General features: G+C 36.9%; 1 protein-coding gene across 6 annotated transcripts in view; it reads right to left on the bottom strand.

Moving 5' to 3' along the window:
- Window positions 1–25,663, bottom strand: part of Ntng1 (netrin G1) — a 329,591-nt gene that overhangs the window by 61,929 nt on the left and 241,999 nt on the right. For 3 of the 6 annotated variants that reach the window (XM_077791396.1, XM_077791394.1, XM_077791397.1), the window contains exons 3-5: window positions 23,722–23,894; window positions 11,877–11,903; window positions 1,290–1,355 (exon numbers count right to left, since the gene is read on the bottom strand). In XM_077791396.1, the coding sequence (XP_077647522.1) occupies window positions 1,290–1,355; window positions 11,877–11,903; window positions 23,722–23,894 (266 nt within the window). The remainder of the gene's footprint in view (window positions 1–1,289; window positions 1,356–11,876; window positions 11,904–23,721; window positions 23,895–25,663) is intronic. The other 3 variants (XM_077791393.1, XM_077791395.1, XM_077791398.1) reach the window with 1 other exon arrangement.

Here is a 25,663-nt window from a genome sequence, read left to right as displayed (position 1 = left end):
TCCATGAGTCCTCATAGAATTAGACTAATAGGGGTGAGCTTGATCTGTATTTCTTCTTCCACATGTATGCAGAAACTTGAAGAAATTCGTTTGGAAAAGATGATTAAGATAATTCTATTTGCTAGTAATTCATGTATCTAGGACAGCCTCGACTTCATCACTCTGATCACAGACTGAAAATGCCGCCCTTCCAATTTGACTCTCAACAAATTGCTAATATATTTTATTTTGCTTAGCAGCTATTTCCTGGTTCCTCCTTTCGCTCATTTCCTTCTCCATCTGTATTCATTAGAGTTTAGAAAGAACATCCTGTATATAACTAAGGAAAGGAGGAGTCGAAGATGTGTCCTGTTTTTAGTTGGTGTTTGCTTTGTTTTTTGGAGAAGAAGGCAAAAGAATACAGTTTTATATTAAATTCTCTTGCATGCATGTGTATATACATTATGTACTAATATTAATTAATAAGTGTGAGCTTAACATTATCCTGCAGCTTATGAAGTTTATTGACATCTTGTTGAGTTTTTGAAGGTTCCATTTATTTCTGTGTAATCAGTGTGCCCTCCTGCCTTCCTCCCTCTCTTCCCTTCTTCCTTCTGACATTAGAAGTCGGAAAATAATTACTGCTGTAAGGACAGACAGAAAACAGGTTATTCTTAATGCTTGTGGACATGAATGGCAATTATAAAGGGGAAACTTCCAAAAAAGAAAATTTTCTGTGTGTGTGTGTGTGTGTGTGTGTGTGTGTGTGTGAGAGAGAGAGAGAGAGAGAGAGAGAGAGAGAGAGAGAGAGAGAGAGAGAGAGAGAGAGGAGAGATTGGTCCAAACCTTTACAAGTTTGCAATATGGAGCAATAGTAAAAGAAAACGAATCTGTTGGTTGTCACAATACTACCTTTATCTCTTTACCTAGACCCTCCATACAAATGTGGGACCAGTTTTACTTAAGAAAAGTAAAAGGGAGATAGTGCAATGCCTGTGTCATTCACACATTTTAAAGAGTTATTTATAATCCACACTGTGATGGCAACAAAATTCTAGGTTCTCTTGGGACTGACTGACATTCAGTGCAAATTTGCTCAAGGGCTTATAACTTCTACACATCTCATTTTCCTTCATCTTTTGCCCTAATATATCTGGGACAATCTTCATATCAGAGAAAAGATTCAAATTATGATTCTTTAAAAGAGATGGTATTCATGATAATGCTCTCACTTAGGGTTAAAGGTGGTTATGGGATTTTCCCCAAAACATGTGGGATTTTATGTCAGTAGGAATTTTACATGCTCCTACCTTGTTTTGGATTAGAAACCTCAAGGGAAGAAATATTCGGCCAAATCCTATTAAACTTTGGAGGATCTGCATGCATCAGGAAAAATCAGGGAATGTTATTTTCCAGCTATAATGTCATTTGGTCTAAACAGAAAATAAATGAACAAAGACACAAACCACACGTCTGCTTTTAACTTGGCTTTGATGCGCTTAAACAAAACATGACTCCCACACCAAACAAGAGCAGGCAACTGATGATCCCCAAAACATTGAATGGACATTAAATATATAGCCACTTCCCTAACAAAGCTCTACATTTCCTTTTGAAATAAGGTAGAGTGTTCTTACACAAAAAAACCAAATAGGGACTTCAGCCATCCAAACCAATAAGTTAAGCCGGTGCCTGAAACTAGAAGATAACACTAAAGAAATAATTTCTCACTTGAGGACACCATTCTACTCAATTTATATTTACAGATATGAACTGGTTGCATTAGTCTTTCATGAGAGATTCTTTGGGGTATGTTTTAAGTGTGAGCCATTATCTCTGAAATGAAGTGGATCTATTTCCTGTTTATATAGATGCAATTTCTCAGAGAAGGAAAGAGGGATGACTGGTGGTTCTGGCTTAAAAACATTCCAAGGTGCTTCCAATCATATCTAAAGTTTGTATGCATGGATGTGTGTATGTTTCTGTGGTGCTTTGAGCTCAAAAAGTGTTTCTAGAGTTATGGATCTCAATCCAGAAATAATTAAAAGCATTGTTTAATTTGTTTAAATTATGAATTAATAGTATTTCTGTCTCAGATACACCCACCTAAATAAATAAATACATAAATAAGTTTAGAACACTCAGGATTAAAATTTGATATTTTAAAACTGCTTTTGTTTAAGCTGCATATACCTGACTATTGAAACAGCTCTTTTATGATTCAAATCCTATCATTCATTAAGTCCAGCTCAATGGCTATCTCTTGTGTCATCCTGCAGGATGACCCAAATCCACAAGGACAACTCTTGCCTCCATACTCTTGCAGCATTTGCTGTCACTGCTCCTGATCTTTTACTGACATGTGGACAGGCATGAGCCTTCATATTGCTAGTTAAATTTCATAGGTCTATTTCTCATCATCCTAATTAGATTGGATCTCTTTGAAGAAGGCCAAAGCCCTGAAGAAGGCTTCAGAAAGTATCTGATAATTGAGAAATTGATATCAAGTGGCTAGGCTACTGTAAACAGGTATTATCAGATTGTTTCCTCCATCATTAGATTATAGCAAATAACATTCTTGCAGGACATGGGACTTTCACTATTACTTTTTTAAAAAAATATTTGTTACAAGAGCTGAGCTCACAGGTCTCACACAGCTCTGGTCTGTTTTGCTCTTCTTTCATACATGTATATGCAAAAGCCAAGAAAATCTTAGTTATTGATATTGCTGTTATCTATGACTATTTATGAATGGAAAGAGAATGCAATAGTCTTCCATATCAATATTCAGATGTTTTAAAATAAATAAGTATTTGGTCACATGTAGAAAAAAATATATGGGTGATTGATGAAATGTTGCTTTTTCACTTGAGCATTTTGATGGTACCTAGATATTAAATTACTAGAAAAAGTCTAACTGATCCTTGATGATCAGTTTTGAAAAACTGCACATTTGCATTTTGAAGGAATTCATTTTATTACTAGAAATGGTGTTGAAAAAGATTTCACATTGTTGGCATGATTTTGTGAAAAATACATTTATATTATTAAGCATCAAATATTTCTCTCCATTTTTTCTATAATAGCAAATATAGGTCATAAATTGGGGTGATGATTGAAAGTTTAATGTTAAGTACTTACTGACATGTTTGTCTTGAAGAAATGGAAGTTATAATATGATTTATTACTTTTTAATAAGCTTTGCCAAGAAATTTAATTAAAGGAGATAATTTTGTAATAGTTTAGAAATGAGTTCTAAAAATTAACTCTATAAATTAAACTTTATTCCATATTCCAATAAATAAAATATTTGTGCCTTTATTTTAGTACAGTTCTTTTTTGGGTGTGTTTTATGATTCTTCCTGCAGATGCTAAGGTTCCATTTTAATGATCTTCTGCTGTATCATATAGCTAAAAGAACTTCTTTGACATGGAAGTCCTTGTTTTGTCTGAGAATATAACTAGACATTTTTCCAAATAATTTTCATTAGTTAGGATGCTTAATGTTACTGAAAAATTAAAACTCAGAACCACCAGCGGGGTCAACTTTATATGCTGTGTATTTTCCTTGCAAGGAAACATGGTGTCCTGAATTGCTGGATATTTGTATTCGTTGCCCCTAAACTCATATAGTGTTTCCATATACATTTTTAATATCTGGTCTTCATGGAATTTTTAACAACATCTCATCATAAATTAAAAAAAAATGTTTTGCAATTGCAGGGCCAAGCAAGAAAACACTTATAATTAGCCTATTACTCTCTGGTAACTTTTGTTACTCTGAGATCCTGTTACGAAATAAATATAAATATTACTAACAAACATTTAATTCCCAGAAGTAAATTAGGCACATTGGAGGCTCTACGAATAGTGTAATGGAGACAAATTCTATCTTACCATATCCAAAGCCAATGAACGTCTTTGTATAAAATGAAGCCTCTGAGAATTCTTAGCCACTGGCTACTTGTTTCAAGTAGATATAAATTGCAAATAGGAAAAAAATTATAATATATCAAAAGTATTTGTATTTCCCCTTTGGGTAAACTGTTGCAAATTTACTAATTTCATTTTCTTCAGAAATCAACTAGGGAAAATCTCTGGGTCAGTATGAAGGTCTCAGAGTGGTACTTTGTTACAAGGCAAATGGCCTTGTGAGCCATAAGATGAGGAGTCTAGTCCCAGTTCTACCACTTAGGAGCTGTCTGGCTGTTCATTTCTCGAGACTCCAGTTTCCTTATCCATAAGAGAAAGATGCTGCAGGAGAGACCTCCAAGATTTCTTTTGGCTAATTTCTATCCCACCAATAGTTCCCTCATGGCCTAGCAGCATCATGCTAAAGTTCTCGGAGGAGGAAGAAACCCACTGGGAAGGCACATATGCCTTTTGGAGAATCTAGGGGATTGAGTTTGTTGTACATTTTCCTTGGGAGGAAAAATAGTGTTCTGAAATGCTGGATATTCATATTTGTTGCTCCTAAACTCACATAGTGTTTCCATATACATTTTTAATATCTGGTTTTCATGGAATTTTTAACTTAACATCTCATTTTAAATTAAAAAAAATTGTTTTGCAATTGCAGGGAAAATTATTGTGGAAGGCTTTGACTATGGACCTATTAATTGTCATACTAAAGCCTAAACTGAAGTTGAGAAATAATTGTTAGGATACAGAGAGATCACAACACATTTGAAGATGGTCATTCGGGAATAGATGTTTATGCATCTCCTTTCTTAAGGATTCTGGCCCCATTTGGAAAAATGAATTGAATTTGTCTTGAGGATCTCTTCTATTGGACTTCAAAGAATGGTTATGTGTGAAATAGGGAGACCATAATCACATATCACACAATTTCCCATTCTAAAAATAAACAAAATTTCCACAAGGCCCATCAGTTGCTATTTATTGTATTGTTATTTTGAAGTTTTGAATTAAATCTGTGAAAATCCTAGAAAATACCTATTTTGTGAAAAATTTTTTAAAATATTGTGCATGTAAACAGTGCTCATGCCAGAATTGCAAATTCGACCACTTAAACAAGTTCCTTAATGTTGTGCCTGAGTTTTCTCATCAGTAAAGTGAGGATAATGACACTGCTTGTAACTGGTTGCATGAAAACTGAATGAGTTGATATTTGCTTCACATTGTAATTAGGATTCAATAAATGTTGGTTCTTATTCTATTTGTGGTTACCGTTGTAATAAAAATAAGATTACTGTACTATGAATAGTTCTTACTGACTCGAAGTAGGGAAAATAATATGCTCTCCCTATTCTTTTTCTCAACATTAATTGCTCCCAAAGCAAATGTTCTGATATGTAAGAAAGCTTTCATATGATATACTTTACTTTAGGGAAAATCTAATTCCAGGGCCTATATTAATTAATACTATTGTTCAGAAAACAATAGAAATCATTTTCAATATGAGAAATATTTGATTTTTAATCTTTAACAATATAAAAATGCTAATTTCTAGTTTCTTTTTTGAAGTACATTAGTTTAGAATATGAACCAAATATGTGGTTTTTCTTAATTCCTTTTATTTGTTAAGACCTCCTCAGAAAATTATTTTATAACAATATCATTGTGGCACTTGAAATTTATTTTTATGAATAAAAAAATTGAGATTCCCATTATAAAAATGAGACTCTGGAAAAAAGCTTTTTTTCTCTCTCTCTTTCTTTCTTTCTTTCTTTCTTTCTTTCTTTCTTTCTTTCTTTCTTTCTTTCTTTCTTTCTTTCTTTCTTTCTTTCTTTTCCCTCTGTGCCCTCTAAAAGCTTTCTGCTCTGTAGGATGAAGAGTAGAAGTGTGTTAGAATTGCTCAACCTGACCATCTAGTTCTGACATCATAGTGAGGCTAGCTGAAAAGCAAGCTTCAAGCAAAAAGCTAAATACATTTTATTTATATCAAGAAAGTTTTCAAGGTGGGATTGCTTTAGAATATTCAGCTGTCTTTTATCACACACAGCATTCAATAAGCATGAAGAGTAGATTGCTTTCAATTCATTTTATGGAGGACAGAATAAAATGTGACCATCTTTCCCATCAAAGGAAATATATGCTGATTTTTTTTCTAGAAAAGTCTACCATGTACTATCTAATAGTAATTTAAATAAACAAAGAGGTAAGTTCTAATATCATGGTAGGATGTGATGGGTCCTCATTTGAGATTGGACATTGAGCTGGAATTCTGCTTGGCTTTTTTCTGGATACTTTAAAAACAATTCATTTAATCCTTAACTTCTTTATATGTAAAATGATGAAGTTGTATGAGCTGCTCTTCATGCTTCTTAGCAATACTAATGGTTACATAGACTTCTGGTTCTAAGATGTGGCATCCTGTGAGAAATGGGGTGCCATCATGATGGATGTTAGTGAGCCTCCACTAAACATGGATCTTCCAGGGCCTTCTGAGGAGAATATCAGGCATAGATAAGATCACAGGGTCCCTTTGGGTTTATACACTCACTGCTATTGTTCCTCAGGGAATCTTTAAATAACATCATTGATGCCTTGAAAAGAATCTACAGAAAACCCTGAAGTTTTTCAGGAGAAATCCCCAGAGCCTGGAGGTAATCTTGATTTTCTTCACAGTTTGCAGCCTACTCCCAGAAGCACAGCATCATTAAACTGGAAGGGAAGATGAGTTTCAAGTGATAGTGGTGGATCTATTCTTGAGATGGCACCTGGAGTTTTGTTTTGCTATAAGCCCCCGTCTCAATATATAAATGGACATGTATAAGCATGTTTCATAATTTGCATAGCAAATTTCACAAACTGCTTCATGTTCTGTAATGTATCTTACACCTAAACACTTCTCCTCTCCCACAGTATGTGGGGGGTGTTGGTTGGTAGAGGAGAGGTACATATTTTGATGTGGGAGGATCAGCCTTCCATTCACTGTCCTCAGACTCGATGTGTGTAAATTCTCCCTGTTGACAACACAGCGATGTAAGAAAACATGAACTTCTACTTTTCTCCAGGACTCTGTGACTCCCTGAAACAAAATGAATCAATTCAAGAATTAGCTGGTCTTTTAAAGTGCAATGTAGTCGAGTAGAAGCATCTAGGGGAGGGGGTCTATAAATCTGGAATCTTTTTTTTTTTCTAATTTCTTCCACTTCCACTACATGTTCTATGTAGCCTTTGGAGTCAGATATCCATTCCTGGCCATATTACACTGGACAAGTTATTTAACCACTCTAAGCCTCAGATTTCACTATTTGAAAAATAAAATTCTGTAAACATGTAGCTACATCTCCCTACAATTTTGAGCCAAGTTCTGTGCCTAACTTTTCTTATGAGGGGCAGTGGATACTTTCTGCCTTAGTACTCCAAGAAGACTTCAATGGATATTCACATACTTGAAGAAACGACGATTGTGCAGGAATTTACAATTAACATGTTTGAAGTTTTATTAAAGGATGTTTTTGAAATCTTGGCAAATCTTTGTTTCAACAAGAAATTTTCTGACCCAACAAAGATAACTAGCAAAGGTAGAGATATCAGCTCACACTTAAAAAAATAATAAAAAAAAAGTGGCTTGAATTTCTAAAATTTGCCTGGGAAAAGATTAACACATGAAAAAGTCACTTTGCCTAAGAAAGGCAATTATTGCCAATAAAGATTGGTAAAAACTTCTCAGTTTTTTTTTTTTAAATGGGAGATTCTTCCCTGCTCCTTTATTGGATTTATTCGGTTTGTTTTTCAGGATTAAGGAGGCAGCTACATCCTAATGTTCATTCAATTTTAGGATAACCACAAAGGTTTTATGAGTGTGAAATGCTAGTTACACAAATATGAAATGGATCTGTGATGAAGGTACTGGGTATATGATAGAACATTCCCAAAGGCATTTCACCGGGGACCTCAGTTTTCCTTCTAGAACATCTGCAAACAATTCAAAATTAATGTAGCACACCATGCAATTTGCTATATTGCTACACTAGCCTGGTAATTTTTTTCCTCATTGTATAAAAACTAATTAGTTAAAGGGCAATTCAAATGAAACTTTTATTGGGGGATTTAGAAGTATTAAAGCAAAGGGGAAAAGACAGCAAACATACACTGAAGCTCTCTGGATAGCATGAACACGATTATTAATAACCCTTGGGTGGGGAAATGATTAACCTTGTTATTTTCCTCACGATCCAAGTTTCTACAATAAATTGGCACTGCACAAAAATATTTAGATGCTGTATGGAAAACAACTTTTACAAGGTCTCCAATTGGCATCAAATATTTTCAAGTATGAAAACATCTCTGGGCTTTCTCAACAGGCTGATGGATCCCTGCAGGTAGCACTTCCCTTGTTTAATAGTCCTGCCAATTAAATCAAATTAGAGATGAATTTTTAACTCTGTGATGAAGGCAATGCTCATTATAAGAGAAAACAGGAAAATGAGATATTTCCCTTAAGTGAATTGCTGTTTCAAATTGAATAATTTGGGGATGGCAGAGGCCGGGGAAAGGGAGCCAAACAACTTCATCAATATTCTCTGCTTTATATGCCATCATGTCAGTCATATGAAAGGAAATAATCTATAGGCAGGGTCACCAGATATTTATGTCTTTCTTTTCTTTTGTTGGTCTTCTAAGACATTTCTAATTATTTAAAAATTCCAAGTCTTTCTTGATGTGATTTTCCATTTCATGCATGGTTGACCTTTAACCTCTGACTCATCTGTCATTCGCTTTTGTAGGAAGTGATAATCACCCACACAAAGCTATTTGTTCATTAGGCCAATTCTTGATTGTCTAATTGTGCTATTTATAATATATAGTTTAACATAATTAGTAGAATCATTTGCTTTGAAGGACTAAGGGTCAGATTATGTATGCTAGAAGTCAATGATTAGTTTATCACTTTAACCCATTTATCACTTTATACCCGTTACAGGTCAACTATTAATTTGGATCATTGGCATCAACACATGTTCTCGTAAATAAAATTGTGAATGTTTACTTATAAGTATACTTTATTAAAAAAAAGCAAAACCTGAATCAATTGGTACCACATCAGGTAAGGTGAAACAAAATATTGATGAGAAGGCTCCTGGGCTGCCTATCTATTTTGGGATTCATTAATTGCTCACAACATCATCAGTATTTTTTCATCCATGGTCAAAGCACAACAAAAGGAGTGAGTTTTAAATCAACTACCCTTGGGATGTTTGGGAAACCTATTTCCTAACAGATAGACAACAGCAGGTACAAATGACCTTAATGGGAAATTTGTTTCAAAAGTATTTTTAGCAGATGATCGGAAAGGATGACTGCTCTGTCCATGTATGCCTTAATACAGGCGTTGACAATTTGAGATCTATACTGAAATCTATCTGGACACCCAAAACTTTAGTCATTGTGTATATAGCATATGTATGTAAACTTATGGTTACACACATCAATAATTTACATCAATAATATACATCATTTCTTTTCCTTGAGATACACTTTGATGATCAGAGTCTCATGGGTGTTATATTTGTTGTAATGGTATCTTCCTTCATAGCTTGTGGAATGATGCTCATTGATTTCTTCTTTGGGGTAGGGGAAAAAGCCCTGGCAAACACCCAAACTTAGTTAAAAATCCAAGCAACTTCCTCTTCTCCAACTTGTCCTTTGGAAACTCCCTTGCCATACCCTCTAGAACAGGCACCGAATTGTCTACAGGGGAATTCTTGCCCCTTGGAGAGAAAAGAAATACCCCATGCACAAGGCAAGCACCTTATAAGCCCACAAAGAAGGAACTTGCGAATGCCATTAAAGCAACCTGGAAGATACGATCATGTTTGATGGTTTTATCATAAAAATCTCTGTACCTTAAAAGCCAGGCAACAGGCAAGCTAATCATGTGTGATGTTGGGTGACCCCTGGGAGCTCTTACATCCTGCTTGCTGGAAACCTGAGAAAACACCCATTGCATTCCAAGCTGAGAAGCCCTAGGTGCACTGAAGGCAGAGTACAAATTGTCACTTTGAGACAAATGGTTTTTGTCGCAGGTATTATGAGCTAAATTTTCCTAGTTTCCTGATAGTAAAGATTAATACATTTTCCAAAGGCACAACAAAGCATCCTTTCAGGTCACCACTGATTTCAAAATAAAGGAAAACAATACTGGAATTTCCCAATTCAGTATGTAAAAGGTCAACATCTGCTGATGCTCAGAGATGGGGGATGTGGTGAAAGCTGCCGAATGAGATGTTGAGTGAGCAGTACAGTCAGAGGGTCCATGCAACACGCAACTGGCACTCTGAACAGAACACAACCAGCGCCAGAGAACTACTTTTCCATCCATCCATTTCTGAAACTTTTACAGGCCAGGTCACAAAAGCAGCCTCAGTGATTTGTTTGAACTTGGTTCTGTTTGGTTCCCTTTTTCTCTGAAACACATATGCAAATACAATTGTCAAGGCCTGAAAGGAGCACACTGTGGGGCACCTGTGCAGTTAGGCAAATGCCCTGGGAGGTGGGTACTCTGGCAGAAAATTTAGACTATTAAAGCTGTAGGCTCTCATTTGCCAGGTTGCAGCACTGATACTATTTTGGTTAACATCACAAAGAGATGCTGTATTATTAGCCTGTGAACAATAAATGGATGTGAATGCTACCGCTATTTACAAAGCCACTGATTTTCATGCCATTTAACATGTCTAGTGCTGACAAATCAGTGTCTGGGCCTATTCACAAGCTTAAGTAAACAAGGTTGGTTTATAAATTGGAGAACCTGACTGTGCATTTTCAAGAGGGAAGTTGTTTTGTCCAAATTATCAGAGTATTGCCTTTTTGTGTGTTAGATATGGCAATGCTTCCACTGGGATCACCATGCCTAGTACAATTCTTATGACACAAGCCTTTGAAGGGTGACACCACAGCGAAAATTCTTTTATAGTGCAAAACTTAGGATCCCTCAGTACTTTATTTCTAATTGATATTCAGTCGCTTTTCCCAAGGTTTTAGCCATTAGAAATGCAGGGTGTAATATATAAAAGTATGTGAGATTCTGCTCAAAATTTATTGGGCATACTCAGAGAGAGGCTTGGTGTTAGAGTATCATTGCTTTATGTGCAAAGAGGGAGCTGCAGTCTGGGACTCTCACGGAAGTCAGAGAATGTTATTTTCAGTGACACTGGAAAAGTGTTACACAGAGGGTTGAAGAGAGATTCCTCTTCAGTTGCTTAGATTTTTACAGAAAAGACTTCTTGCTAGAGTTTCTGGTCCGCTGACTCCTAAATTCTGAATATATTTTGCATACCCCTTCTGTATCAAATATAAACCTAAGTACTCAAAACATGTGGATCACGGTGTTTTAGGAGGAAGAAATGGACATATTGAATATCGTTTTTTCCCTTCATTCCTCCAGATAGACTAATGCTGAATCTGCCTCTTTCAGGCCTTCACAAAACCTCGAGTTTAATGCATTAACAAAATTCCCTCCTCTTCTTTTCATGCCCCCTCCTTTTTGGTTCTAATGAATATGCTCAAGGCATTCATTGGTATTCATTCTCTGCTTCTCTAAATTATGTTAGAGATCCATAACCAGTCATAGAAGAAGAGTTCAATTTGTTTGTTGACTACTATGTATAGGTAAATAGGAGTGTTTCCATTTTTGCCAAATGAACTACAGTTTCCAAGCTATTGCACCTCTGTACAGGTGGCCATCATTGGTCAAAAGTATTCTGGAAAGCTTTGGCTCTGACATGTCCACAGGAGAGTTGTGCATAAATAACGGTTCTGTGTTCTCACCATGTCTGTGCAGAAAACGGACACAAAAATGCAATTCACAAGGAAAATGCTCTACTGCCTCAGAAATGGACACTGGGAAAATAGATCTGAAGAGCTGAACAACAAAGCAAAGCTAGCCTAGACTTGGTTTGGTGATTTTTTTTTTTTTTACTTACTACCAATACTGGAAATACTGGGAATACCTGCAGAGAAAGAAAACAGTAAAGAAAAACTGTTAGCTATTTCTTAGTACATGACATCTTTAACTTAATATATAAAGTTAAGAAACTTGATACGTGATAACATTCAGACCATTGAGTTTAGCACAGAAAAACAATTAAACCAATTTGTTTTTATTTTTGAGCTCCTGGGCTGATCAGAATTGGAAAATTAATGTTCAACTTCAATAGCTGGTGTAAGGAAGCCTCATGGTGGCAAGTATTTTGTGTTTGCCTTTAAGGTTCATGGATATTTGTCTGTGGTTCAAAATAGGTACTGAGCTAGGCTTATGTTCTGGGAACAGCATACCAAATATCCACTGTGTGGACCTGTGCAAATATATCCACATATGCAATAGATCTTTTTAAATGTGTTATGAGATGCATGTGCTAGCTGTTGAAAATCATTTGGCACTTTTTGATTAATTTCACATAACCATCATTTTTATTCGTTCTTTACTTGTCAGATATGTGGATTAAACCCTATAATAGAAACTTAATTGAGCAGAATAATTCAAGAATACATTAGGTAGTTCATATTGATCATGGACCTCATTGATTTTCCACCTTCCAGTTTAATTCACAAGTTGTGCTAAGGTAGTGGAGCCATTTCAGAATGTGGCCTAACTTGGGATGTACGTAGACATGAATCTAGTTTGTATCCATGTTAAAACTTCTAACCAAGCAATACATATCACTGTGGTCAAGAGTAGAGGCTCAGGAGTCAGGAAGTTCAAAGCATGGCTCTGACCCTAAATTCTAACCAACTGTGTGACCTTGGGGCAAGTTGCTTATGCCTTCAATTACATTGGCTTAGTCTCCTAACTCTCTGGGTTGTTGTAACGATCATATAAATAGATAGATGGAAAGTCCTCAGTTACTGTTGCACAAGTTGTATGTGTTGTATCTATCCTTGCAATGATGACTGTTATTGCTATGGTTGGTTCACCGAGCAACACTCTTATGAATATTGCTAGTTAAAAGTCAGAGACTTCCATGCTCACCACTAAATCTTGGTGGTGATGTGGGTGAGAACATGAGTTTGGAATCACAGACCTGTGGGACAGTCTTGCTTTGCTACTCATGAGTTGGCAAGTTCCCTAGCTTCTGCTTCCTCATCAGAAAAGGGACTAGTACTAAAACTCTCTGAGGCTGCTGTGAGGATTGAACAAGATAATCCATAAACATGTCTGACACATGGTACATAGCCAATAAATGATAGCTGTTAATAAGTTGTTCAACTTATTCTTCACATCATTAACTGTAGTAACAGGTGTTAACTGTAAGAATCATTATGCTTCCATTTTAGTACTTCTCCTTGAACAACTGCCCTCTACTTATTTTAACTAATCATTGTACCCTGCTCAGAAATTTCTAGGTTGGCATTATTTTTTAAAACCAAGAGATATTTTCTTATGTTATATTTTCTTTCTTATGATAAGAAAGGAGAAAGTGAGGAATAAAGGCTTTCTAGGTTTTATTTACTTTTTTTAACCCTGAAAGGAATGAAATCTTACTTTCATTTATTAGATACATTAAAAACCTCTTGATTTTAAATACTCAGAGTTTATAGTGTTTCAGCTTAATTACTGATCTCTAATCAACCAAAACTGGAAAACTAAATTTCCATTTCCATATTTTAACTCTATTCTATGAACTGAATTTCAAGCTGAATGTATTTTCTGTGAAGAATGGCTGGCTTCCTGACTCTGCACTTCAGAAGACTGTCTTTGCTGCAGTGTGACATTGACTTGGGACTGAATCTTTCTTTCCTTTTTCCTTTGCAAATTCCCCATTGGGTTAGGTATGATAGCAGCATCATAATTTTAGAATCAATTGCAGAAGCTCCAAATTTCCCCCATGATTGAACATCCTGCTCCATTGCAAGGAAACTGCTTGCCTGTTGTAATCCATCAAAGAGAATGGAAGTTAAGATGGCCAAAGAGACTTCATATGTTTTCAAACTACATGGAGTCCGAAGTTCTTGGGGTGTTTGGCAAAACACAATGGAAAGCAAATTTGCCAGATTGTTTTATGCAGTACTTGCTACAGTTGAAAACTTCAGAAAGACATAGAAATGTTTCCATCCCCTTGGGGATACCAGTGCAGGAAAGTCATGTTCATTCCAAGAATATATGCCACGCCAGACAAGGCCGTTCTGAGATCCTATTTTCCTCATGAAGATGTTATTGCCTAGCATTGGATGCTTAAAATTCAGGTTCTTCTTCATTTTGTGGTTTACAATTTTTTTGAGAGATTGCCAGATGACTCACTTTCTATTCCACTGCAGTAAAATGGGAATGGCTTAGAAAAGATTTTAAACTGCTCATTTGAATACAGATTTTTGAAGTTGAAAATATCTGAACACCAACGGTGTCCATTAGTATAGTTTCAGATGCTATTTTTTCCCCTAATGGTTCTTATTTTACAATGTCCAAATAATAACCTTGTTTTTAGTTACCTGCAGACACCTAAAGAATTTCATAAACCTCTCACATCTATTAAAAAGGCTACAAGTTAGCCATGAGAGATCCTTCAAACACTCTAGAATATAATATAGGAAGGCCTGGAAATGAATTTCAGCAATTCATTTCATGAAAGGTGGGTGTCTTTAGGCATGAATCAATGAATTCGAGGCATGAATCAATGAATTCGATTGCATCTTACAACAGCGACTGTGACCATAAGCAACACAAGTGAGTCAGATTATGTTCAGGAAAATTGTCTAGGCACACGTTGGCAGTTTAAAACATTCCCTGTGATGTGACATCTATTATGTAAAGAATATGTTTACATTTAAAACTGGGCTCAGAAGTTATTTCTTCCCTTTCTTTCTCATATCCCTGATGTGAGGTAGCTGCTCTCTCCTTTGTGATCTCACAGCCCTTGGTACAGGTCTCCATGATCAATGTATCAATTTATTTGTGATTGTTTTTGTTTTTGCCTGAGAGCACCAAGGGGACCTCACCCTAATCCTTATCCTTTCTGTGTCTCTATATCTTCCCAGGATGATGCCTGATACCTAAGAACTTCACAATGTGTATTTACAAAAATTTATTATGTGTTTCCAGGAAGGTTCCTATCATTGTGAAAACATCATTTTTTATCATAGTATAACTTTTAAAAATATTTTTAGTTGCAGAAAGACACAATGCCTTTATTTATTTATCTTTATGTGGTGCTGAGGATTGAACCCAGGGCCTCACACATGCTAGGTGAGTGCTCTACCACTGGAGCCACATCCCCAGCCCCCATAGCACGATTTTGTCCCCTATAAAGTGTTTCACTGAAATTGAGTTCAGGCTTAAGGAACTTTTTTGTTGTTTTTGCATTCATAAGGCTCTTCTGATAGCAAGAGTTATGTGTAGATTTCTTTTCACTGCTTTGTATTTCATGAAACTCAGAGGCTTGAGCACAAAAGGGTCCTCATCTGGGGAAACTGTCCAACACTTAATGTTTGGCTCATTTTCTTTCTATTCCTTTTCTCAGATCTTCCTTTTTAATTCTCATTTTGATGCTCTTATTTCTATCTTTCTATTTCCCTAAGCCATCCAGAGGGAATACAGATTTTTGTGGGGCCTAGAAGGGCATACGAATTTGAGAGCTCTCCTTAAGACAAAGGACATATTATTAAAATACAAATTTAGACATGAAACTGAACTTTTTTATTTGGAAAGAATCAAGTGAGGAACCTGAAGCTTGATTTTATTAGGGAAAGTCCATCTCTGAAACAACCTCAAAACTACTTAAGACGAGTAGCTGATAGGAAGGTAAAAAAAGAAGGGAAGGAAGACAAAGACAAGAAAGGTTAATTCTCAAGAGTGATAAAAAAATTTGAGAACTGAAAGGAACTGAAGAAGTCATCTAATTCAGTCCTTCTGTTTTACAGAAGAGGCATAAGGAGGTGCAAGTGCCTCGTCCAAGTTGTCCCTTCATATTGAACATTGAGGTATGTCATTTCTGGTGTCTGAGACATTGCTAAACTTGCACTGAGGAAAGGAAGCATAGACATGCATGAGCTTCAGTGAAAGTTTCTGTGATACACAGTATATGATCTTAGTACTAATACATCTTCTAGAATAGAAATATCACATCAGCAGGCAAATACATACAACTCGCAGGGCCATTATGCTACCACCTTCCAGAAGAATAAGGAGAGACTTGCCTGGTAGGTATTTGCAGTCCTTCCCCCATCAGTGAGCCCTTTCTACACCCACATTTATTTTAATGATTTGTTTTAAAGGAATTTATGTTGCAATTAGGCAGATAAGAAGAACCTTAAAGAATTATATAATATGGTATTTTCTGGTTCTTATTCTTTAAAAAAAAAATTACTGCCCCTCCCCCACCAAGCAATAACTGAAGGGTGGGTACATAATTAAGATGCTCATTAGTATATTTTCAGATGCTGTTTTTTTTCCCAATGATTCTTACTTTATAGTGTCCAAATATGGAAGTCAACATGATGGAGATCTCAAAAATAAATATCCCGATCTGCAGAAGCAGATTAATGCAGTGCTAAAAGCTATAACTCCTTCTGAGAATCAATGGAAGGTTCAGCAGCTTTTCATCAAGAAGGAAGCAGAAGGGATAAGGATTCAGCATGCTTCAAACTGAAAGGAAAAATTACTACTGTTGTGATAGATGGTTTAACACAACCCATCAAGCAGGTGACTAGATCTTGCAGGCAGACTGTAACCATCGGGAGCTCTAACTCCAAAAAGGCTAGTTGAAGAAGAAGTAGGTAATGAGTAAGAAAACATTCTGCAGATTCATTTATATTCTAGAGGAATTACTTCCAATGCCCTTCCAGCCTGAATTTCCCATCCAAACAATTGTTGATGGGAGGTGTGGTGAATTGTCTCCCAGGAACTTGAAAGTGAGGGAAATAAGATTGCTTCACAAAATTTTGCTGCAAAATTATCATCTAAATGATCCAAGCAGGGAGAATTCATATTACCTATGGCCATACAAGGGCTATGAGACTCGATTGCACCTGGCAGACTGGACATAGGTGACATTAACCTGACTTACTGTATTAACATATCTGGAGAACGGAATAATGAGCTCATCAGAAGGGGAAAGCCTAAAAAATGGAGCATCTGAGATGTATAGTGGCAGTACTTTCCTAGCACTGTTTCAGAGAGAGGGAGTGATAAACTGCAAACCTGCAGATATTAGGAGTTGTGTTGACATTAGGAAGGGCTGACCCTGTGGTAGGGAGGATATGTCGGGTGTTTCAGCTTGATGTTATTAACATGAAGCCATTTAAGCCTGATCCTGTGCTCACCAAGCAACCTTCTGATTATTTTCTGACTCGGCACCTAGACTTTATTACAGAAAAGAGAATACACTGGTCATAAGGACTTGAATATTCTGAACACCATGACAGTTATTTCATATTGTGGATGAATAAATAGGCATTTAGCCACAATTTATCTCCCCATATAATTGTCTCCAAGGAGAGAATTTGCTGATCATATGCTAGATCTCATAAACCATAATGACCCATAGCAACCAACTTCATTTTATTCTTACTATGTCCCTGGCATTGTCTAAATCCCTTATAAGTATTAATTCATTTAATTTTATGACAATCCTGTGAAGTCAATAATTATTTGATATTAAAGATGGTGGGAATACAAATACATAAGAGGCTAAAAATTGCTTGCAATCATCCCAGTCAATTGAGAAGATGACTAAAATTTAACCTAAGTCTTCAGGTTCCAGATTTTGGCCCATAAACAACACTCAATAACTGTCATTCAGTTTATTGCAGTTTCTTATCTCTAGTCTTCAAATTAAAAAATATTAAAAGAGAAAGTTGGTTGTTTTCTTTTCTCCCCCCAAATATATCTGTAGCACAATATAATGTGATCTGAACTAATTTGGTACAAAGTGGACTGGAACTGATTTAGGTTATTATTTATAGACTTCTCTTATCCCACTTGGTAAGAAAATTCCTATGTTTGCTACAGAAATATTAAGATGTTTGATTAAGTGAGGCTGCCTGATATTCTGCTGTGGGTATTGCTATAATACATGTGCACTGTATTCTTGCTCTCAAATCCTAAAAACGTTACATTCTAAATCATATCTAGTCCCATGAGTTTCAGATAAGGGACTGCAGACTAGGGGCTATGCATGAGTAATTTGGTATTCTGGCTTTATATATGGGTTAACAAATTTGGTTCATATACATCAGGCTCTATGATGAAGACTCTTCTTAGTATGCTGAATGAATTAGGGTTTTGAGCCTGAAAGACTGGTGGTGAGAGCCTGCTAGTGGTCAGGTCTCATAGGCAGTGAATGCGTTTAGCAAGGCCTAGAGAAACAAGCCAGCCAGTGTGCTGTCCATATATGTCTGGACGGGCCCTGAGGATCAGTGAGACTCTGTCCTGTTGGATTTCCTGTAAGCTTTCAGATGGTCTCTCCCTGTTGGAGATGGAAGGTTCTTGTGACAGAGCTACTGAGCTGCGAAGGCCATATCCTCCAGAAGACACAGAAGATTGATGGGAAACCAATAAACCCAGGAGCACATTATAGGGTTATTAGGAGTACTTGTTCATTCACCAGAGTAACTATTCCACAAACATTTATAAAGACCAAGAAAAAACACAGCCCTGCTTTTAAATTGCTAATATTTTAGCTCTTGAAGTCAGACAGATCTGAGTTTGAGGTTTGCTCTGTCATTCATTAGCTGTGAGACCTGAAGGCAGCTTACTTAACCTTTCTGTGCTTTGGCTTCCTTATCATTAAAATTGAAGTAATAATAGTACACATCTAATAGGGATGTTGTAGGATTTGAGGCAATAAAACACATAAAACACTTCATAAAGTTCAAAAGCTGATGATAAATATAATAAAGAGTAACTATTATTATCCTTATTATCATTTTTTGCTAGACATAGTTTTGTAAGTCTATATATATATTTGTAAATCTATATATATCAAAAATCTAAAGAAAGAGAAGAGTAACTGATTTTGCATGAGAGAGGTTAGGTAGCCTTCAATGAGGAGCTGGCAGTGAAGAGAAGTGTTGAAAAATGAGCAGGATTTCAATAAATGGGAAGAGAAAGGAGCTTTGAGGGTAAGGAATGAATTTAGTATAGAGCATGTTGACTTTGAGATCTTTACAGACGGCTGGCAAAATTGGTCTGGACTCACTAAAAAGGTTGAAAGTAGATTTGGTTGTTTACTACTAAACCAATAATACTGAGAAGTAAGACCACAGGAATAGAATGAAATGCCACAGTAAAAAATCTGTAGACTGGGAAGAGGTGAGAAGCAGGAGCATTTAAAGAGGAACAGAGGAAAGCCTTCAAAGGCAGAGAAACACCATGTACAGATCTAGAAAGCAAGCAGGTTTGGAGAAGACTGGCTTATTTAAACAGATATCAAAATGGAGCCTGAACTCCAATAGAGGACAGAGAAAAATCACTCAAATTTAATCTGAAGGCCAATGTGGACCAATGTGCAGTCTTCGAAGTCAAGACACACCTGGATTCCAATTGCCCCTTTCACGCTTACTATCTGTCCAAATCTTACACAAGATACTTTCCCTGGTAATCACATGTTTCCACGTCTGTAAAATGAAAATTCTAGGATCTTTGTCATAAGACTGTTGTGAGCTTAAAATGGACTAATGCTTGTGAAGCATTTAGGAAATTGTCTGGATAATGACACACCCGTTTGTTCACCTGGGAAAATAGAAATCAGTCACTGCAAATTTAATAGTAGGGAAAATAATAGAAAAATCATCAAATTACTTTCCATCACTCAGAGGAGACCTAGATATTGTATAACAATTCAAGTTGGATTTCTGAACAAACAAATAATGTCAATGTCAGACCAATTTAATTTTCTTTCTTTGAAGAATATTAGACTGTGTAGGTAACAGAAAACTAAGAGAGCGAATACAACTGAATGAGCTGAGCTTTTTGTCTGTCTCCGTGACATTTCTATGACAGGGCTGAAAGAAATTGTTTGGACCAGCATGTCCCCAAAAGAGTGTTTTATAGAAAGTCATTAAGTGTTCCATGAAGCAAATAAGTTTGGGAAGGAGTGGGTAGAAGAGGTTACTTTACTGTAGGACTTCTCAAATGTATTTAATAAGGAAATGTGACTATGCAAGCATTAGGATAGAGCACAGCACTTTCTAAACCTTATTTGGACATAGAATTCTTTTAAGGGTTGTAGAACACCATTCGAGAAGCAGAGGTGTAAATATTACAATGGAGCTATGATTTCTACAGGGAGATTATTAAGTTTTAAGAATTTACATGTAGACAAATATCCTGTGTTATTCCACAGGGATAAGAGTTTAAACATCGCAATTTAATGCTTCTCTCTATGAGCTAGACAATGGGAATCATGAGAATCATGATTAAGCATGGAATTGGATAGAGGTGCTACCTGTTTGGAAGATGGCAATGGAATTCAGAGGACTTTCAAAATATAATTGAATATGGAATGAAGATCAATAGAGAAAGATGTCTTTTCTACAAAACATTAAGTTATGTAGAAAAATAAGAAAAAGATTTTTATACACACATATATATCTTTTAAATAACAAGAAAACACACTAGGTGTTGAATAGAAGCACAAAGAATAAAAATAGCACCACAAAAATTATTACTCTGCGTTGGTCAAGTTTATCATCCCTCTGGTGTGTCCAACTGGGAAGGCTTTATTCTAGACTGTCGATGGTCCCCAGGTTCTTCCTCATCACTATATGCTCTGTGTTGCTATGGGATGCAGGACCTCCAAAGCCCAGAGACTCTTAAGCAAGGTACCAATCTGGGATGTCCCTGAGTGGTGGTGTAAGTGTCTTTGGAAGGAGATCTTGTAATTCCCTGCTTTAATAAAAGCATCCTACTTCTCTTGCTAAAACCCGTGGCAGTGGGCAGCACCTGACCTTCCTATCCAAAAGTTCCCTGGCTGCTTGAGATTCTGCTAAAATTTTGAGATTCTCCAACATGAGAGGCATTTCTAGGCTACTGAGAGGAAGGAAAGGGCCTGAGGTTGCAGTCCCTCTTTTCTCATTTCTTAGATTTGAAGTTTGGTATTAGGATATGACATATCCTAAGTGTCTCTCTAAGATAACTGACTCATTATGTATCAAGTAGAGCCATGTGAAAGTGGGTGTGTGTATGTGTGTGTGTGTGTGTGTGTGTGTGTGCACATGCATGCATGTGTGTAAGCAAAAGGCAATGTGAATGAAAAGAGAATCAAAAAGGCTCAGGAAGTCCTGTGCTTAGTGCTTGGTTTGAAGTACCATACTAATTGCAGAACTTCCAGGACAGACATGAAAGGGACATGAAAACATTATCACATGAAAAAGGAGTGAATGATGCATGATGGTTAACCAGTGAAGAAATAAACCAGAGTCAAGATAGCTCTTTAACTATTTAAGATGGGAACTCAGAGGCACTCAACATTGATGTTAAGAAAAGACTTTTGTAACAATTAAAAACTGTCCAGCAATGGGCAAGACTGCCTTATGAAAAATATCCTAAAAATAAAGTATTTTTGAACACTTACTTTGTGACAGGTGTTATGCTAAACATATGCATGCATTAGCTTATTCAATCCTCTCAAAATCCCTGTGAAGTAAGAACTTTTATTATCCTCACATTATGGAAGGGAAACAGGGTGTGGGAGAGGGTGGCTTATACTTTTTCAAGGTCATACAGCTAGTAAATGGAAGAATGGGATTTGATTCTAGAACATGTGTACCAAACTCCTAAATTTCTGACTGCCATGCCTGTGTATTTTAAACACTGTCTGATATGTCAAGAGACTTCTTCCTTGCAGGACTAGACCATTTCAGATACTCTCTAAAATTGTTCATCAAATCTCTGCCATATTGGTGACTGAAATGATGAACTGAACCCTCCTGGCCACTGGGTCTGTCACTTTCCTAGTTTAACAGAGATGTAGAAAAGTTCAGAAGTCAAGAGAAGTCCAATAAAAACTAGGGGATGAATGGACAATTTGCCCTACAAGGCAAATCAAAGGAGGTTGCATTCCTTTGGCCAGGGACTGATTTGATAATCTTCACGATGCAAAGGGTTAGGTTTTATGTAAGTCATTTCCATGGAGTATATGATAAGGCATCCATTTCTGTGAGACAGCTTGGCTGAAATGAGAAGGTCTTCCCAGTGAAAATGTCTTGAAATAAACAAGTCTTTGAAGCACAGTTATGGGTATAAGGTCTTGTTAGGATAGAAGCTCATTTTTTCAATAGCAGTTGACCCCTGCTGCTTCTCTGGTGGCCTTGGCAAGTCAACCTGCCCCGAGGATGAGCCAGGGTGCTAGCAAGTATTTTTGAACTTCGTCCTCTTTCATCTGTCCCACTAAAGAATTCAGTAGACCCTGAAAATGAAATCTGAGCCATTTTTCTTTTGCGAAAGCTTTCAACTAAATTTGACAACGGTGGTGAGAGAGGTTCTCAGGTAGCCAGCCACAGAGTATTGCAATAAATAACCTTGTGAGACACCTTCCAAGTTTTCAGTCTCTGGCTCTCAACAGTTGAGTCTCCATTAATAAACTCGACTTGAAAAATCAACATTTCCGCTCAACAGAGCTTTAATGTATTAATTTTAGGAGCAAGAAGTCAGATTTTTTTTTCTTCAGTGTAGAAAGAAACGGAACACCCTTGCAAAGAGATTTTTTTTTAACCTTTTGAGGGATTTCTTTTTTCAGCTTCATAGAAAGTTTATCATAATTTCATGCCCCCACACTTCATGGCTTGTTACTTGGTCCATTATTCTTACACTTAACTTGATAAGGTCCTGGTTCTTGTGATATTAGTTTTTAGGTTTGGCTTCTCACAGCTGCAGCTTTGAAGTGCCTGATAACATTTTTAGCCTTGCACAGAGCCAGTGGCTTTTTAGGTTCCCATTCTCCTGTGCTCATTGTCCTGCTGTTCTCTTTACTTCTCACTGCATGGGTATATACTAACCTCGCCCTTTCTCTGCTTTTGAAAGCAAGCTAACCTTGGGCTTTTGCAGGTGATTAATCGTTCCATCCATGGAATTTGGCAAATTATTTGGGAAATATTCGCTTTTCTCCTTGAGCCTGTCAGAGTCTGATCTCCTTCAGATGGTTATTCAGGGATTTCGTATAAACATATGAGTGGCGCTGGGGCATCTCACACAGCTCCTGGGAGCACAGATAATACCTGTGCCTTTTCACACACACAAGAAAGCCCCTTGGTACCCAGAGGCCCTACAGTCATGCTTTTTATCTAGAAGCAGTCTCTCCCCATAACATCTGTGGTGGTCCCGGCTCAACTGCTGGAGCTTGGGAGAAGCCAGTTATTCCACTGAGAAGTGTTAGAATCTAGCTGAAATTAGATAGGAAAATGCTTCTGGAAAAAGCATATCTTGGGTTACCAGGGTGGGCAATGGGTTTGTAAATACCCCCCAAAATTTCTGAAAGTATTTATGGTCAGTTAGGATTGAGAGTTTTCAAGACTTTTGCTATTTCAAGAGGAAATTAACTTGGAGAAGGAGAAAAATCACCTATTGTTTGATCCACTTGGAAACTATTGTTTCTGTAATTTTTAAGAAGCATTTCCCAGAACAGTTCATGGGAAGGTAGAAGACTGATTTTAACAGGTGATCAGAATGCTGAAACACACTAACAAAGTAGAAAATAGGGACTAAAACTTAAGCTGCATTTTGAAGAGGAGTGGGACGATGGGTTAGAGGAGTAAAATCACAATTGCAAGTGAAATTGAGAGGAACTATCAGCTCATCATGCACAGAACATTGGATTAGGGAGCAAAGCTACTCACAGGTATTTGCAGTGCCTTTGGGGATGGGGAGATACGAGCCTGGACTCCAAGGTCGGCCCTGATAATTCTTCTTGCATTTCCCACAGTCTGGACCTGTAGTGTTGTGCTCACATTCACATGTCAGTTTGCTGTTGTCATACACACACACAGTGGCATGGAGATTACACTTGCACCTAGGCAGAGAGAGACAAAGAGTTCACTGTCAGTCAGGTTGGTCTCAGTGGTCTAGCTCCTAGGGTTGTGCCTCTCAGAACGTACAGTGCTTTACTGCTACACAGAGTTCAGTAAATGTAGATTTACAGGCCCAGCCCTCAGCATCTTCAACAAGTGCCTTTGTGGGAAGGGTACTCTTATGGTGCAGACTGTTTTCATTTTATACTTTGAGGGTCTAATCCCAGTCAATTGGGGGAAGGCCTAAAGCTTTCACCAAGCTATGCTTGGAAAACAGTTGTTCCTAACAGGTCTCCAAAACATTGCCATGAGGGAGAAGGTTTTCTGTGACATTGTCAAATCTATGACAATTTTGTCTGAGTTCATCTGGTTTTAAAGAACAATATTATCTTCTCTTTTCTTCAAATCATTAGGGCAACTTTTGTTTATATAGAATAAACCATTGAAATAATTTGCCATTTCATGACTCTATAGACCCAAAAGGTTTAATCAGATGTTTTTCATTCTGGGCTCAAAATGACATTTCCTCAGATCAGAAGAGTTTTTCTACTAAGTCCTCTAACTGACCTGGGGGGAAGTGACACAGTAATCCTCAGAAACTTTCCATTCACAGCAAATAAGGTCATCACAAAGGTCTCTCAGAAACAGGCCAAATGACTCTAATAAAAGATGCTTAGAATCCTAGAAAATAAAACCCTACATGTGGCACAGGTTTGAAGTCATTAGTGAAGGCTTTGCCTTTGTTGTCTCTGAATAAAGCTGTGATATATGAGAGGCAACAATGGTATATGCAATTTCCACAAAAGATGCATTCCCATATTTGAAGTCTTTGACTATAAAATTGCAAAGGCCAACTTGATATTTGTTGAGGCAGCAGGTTATAAATTTTATCCCAAGAAGCATGGGGCCTCATCCTCTGGAAAGGTGAAACCTAAGTTGACAGAATGACCATGACCACAGGTCAGAGTAATGTATGTCAGAAGAGATGTGTCCACACAGAGAGAGCCTGGGCACTCAGACAAAATGATTAAATACCAAGACGGACCAGAATCAGAACTTGAAATTGAAATGGTGTGTGTGTGTGTGTGTGTGTGTGTGTGTGAGAGAGAGAGAGAGAGAGAGAGAGAGAGAGAGAGAGAGAGAGAGAGAATATGAGCCTCCTTCTTCTAGGAATAAGAACAAAAATATAGAAATTCAAGTTTCATAATGATGAAGAAATACAGTAACATTTATGTTTTTCTTTATGAGCAGATGCTGTAAACCAGGAAATGTAATAGAATATTCTTTCTCAGGTAGGGAAATGAAATTCCTAAGCAACTGATACTCGTTTCTATAATGTCTGTATAGCAATGGCTGAGTTTTGCCTCTGATGAACTGTTTGAAACACTGACCTATACTTATGGTAAGGAAGAGAAGGAATGGCTAAGACTATTGCAAAGAGCTGCTGGGCTCCTGCCTTTTGAGAAGTTGTAGCTCTGAAAGCAGCACCCATCTGCTCAGATCTTTTGGGAAGACCAAGCTTCCTTAAGATCTGCTACAATTTTTAATAGTTCTAGCTACCCTCTGCCCTCTGCATACTTGTGATCTGCAATAAACGGGAAGGTTGCCACTTAAACAATGCCTATTTAAATAACTTAGATATATAAACAGCACCTTTGAAGATTAACATTTCCACAGTTTTTTAGAAAGACAGGAGAAAAACAATTCAGTTAAATAGACAGTGTTTAATTATGAGCTGGGTCCTATAATAATCTCCTACAGACACGCAGAC

Source organism: Urocitellus parryii, chromosome 11 (assembly GCF_045843805.1).
Source record: "Urocitellus parryii isolate mUroPar1 chromosome 11, mUroPar1.hap1, whole genome shotgun sequence".
Classification (NCBI taxonomy): Eukaryota; Metazoa; Chordata; class Mammalia; order Rodentia; family Sciuridae; genus Urocitellus; species Urocitellus parryii.
This window is presented reverse-complemented; position numbering and strand designations above follow the sequence as displayed.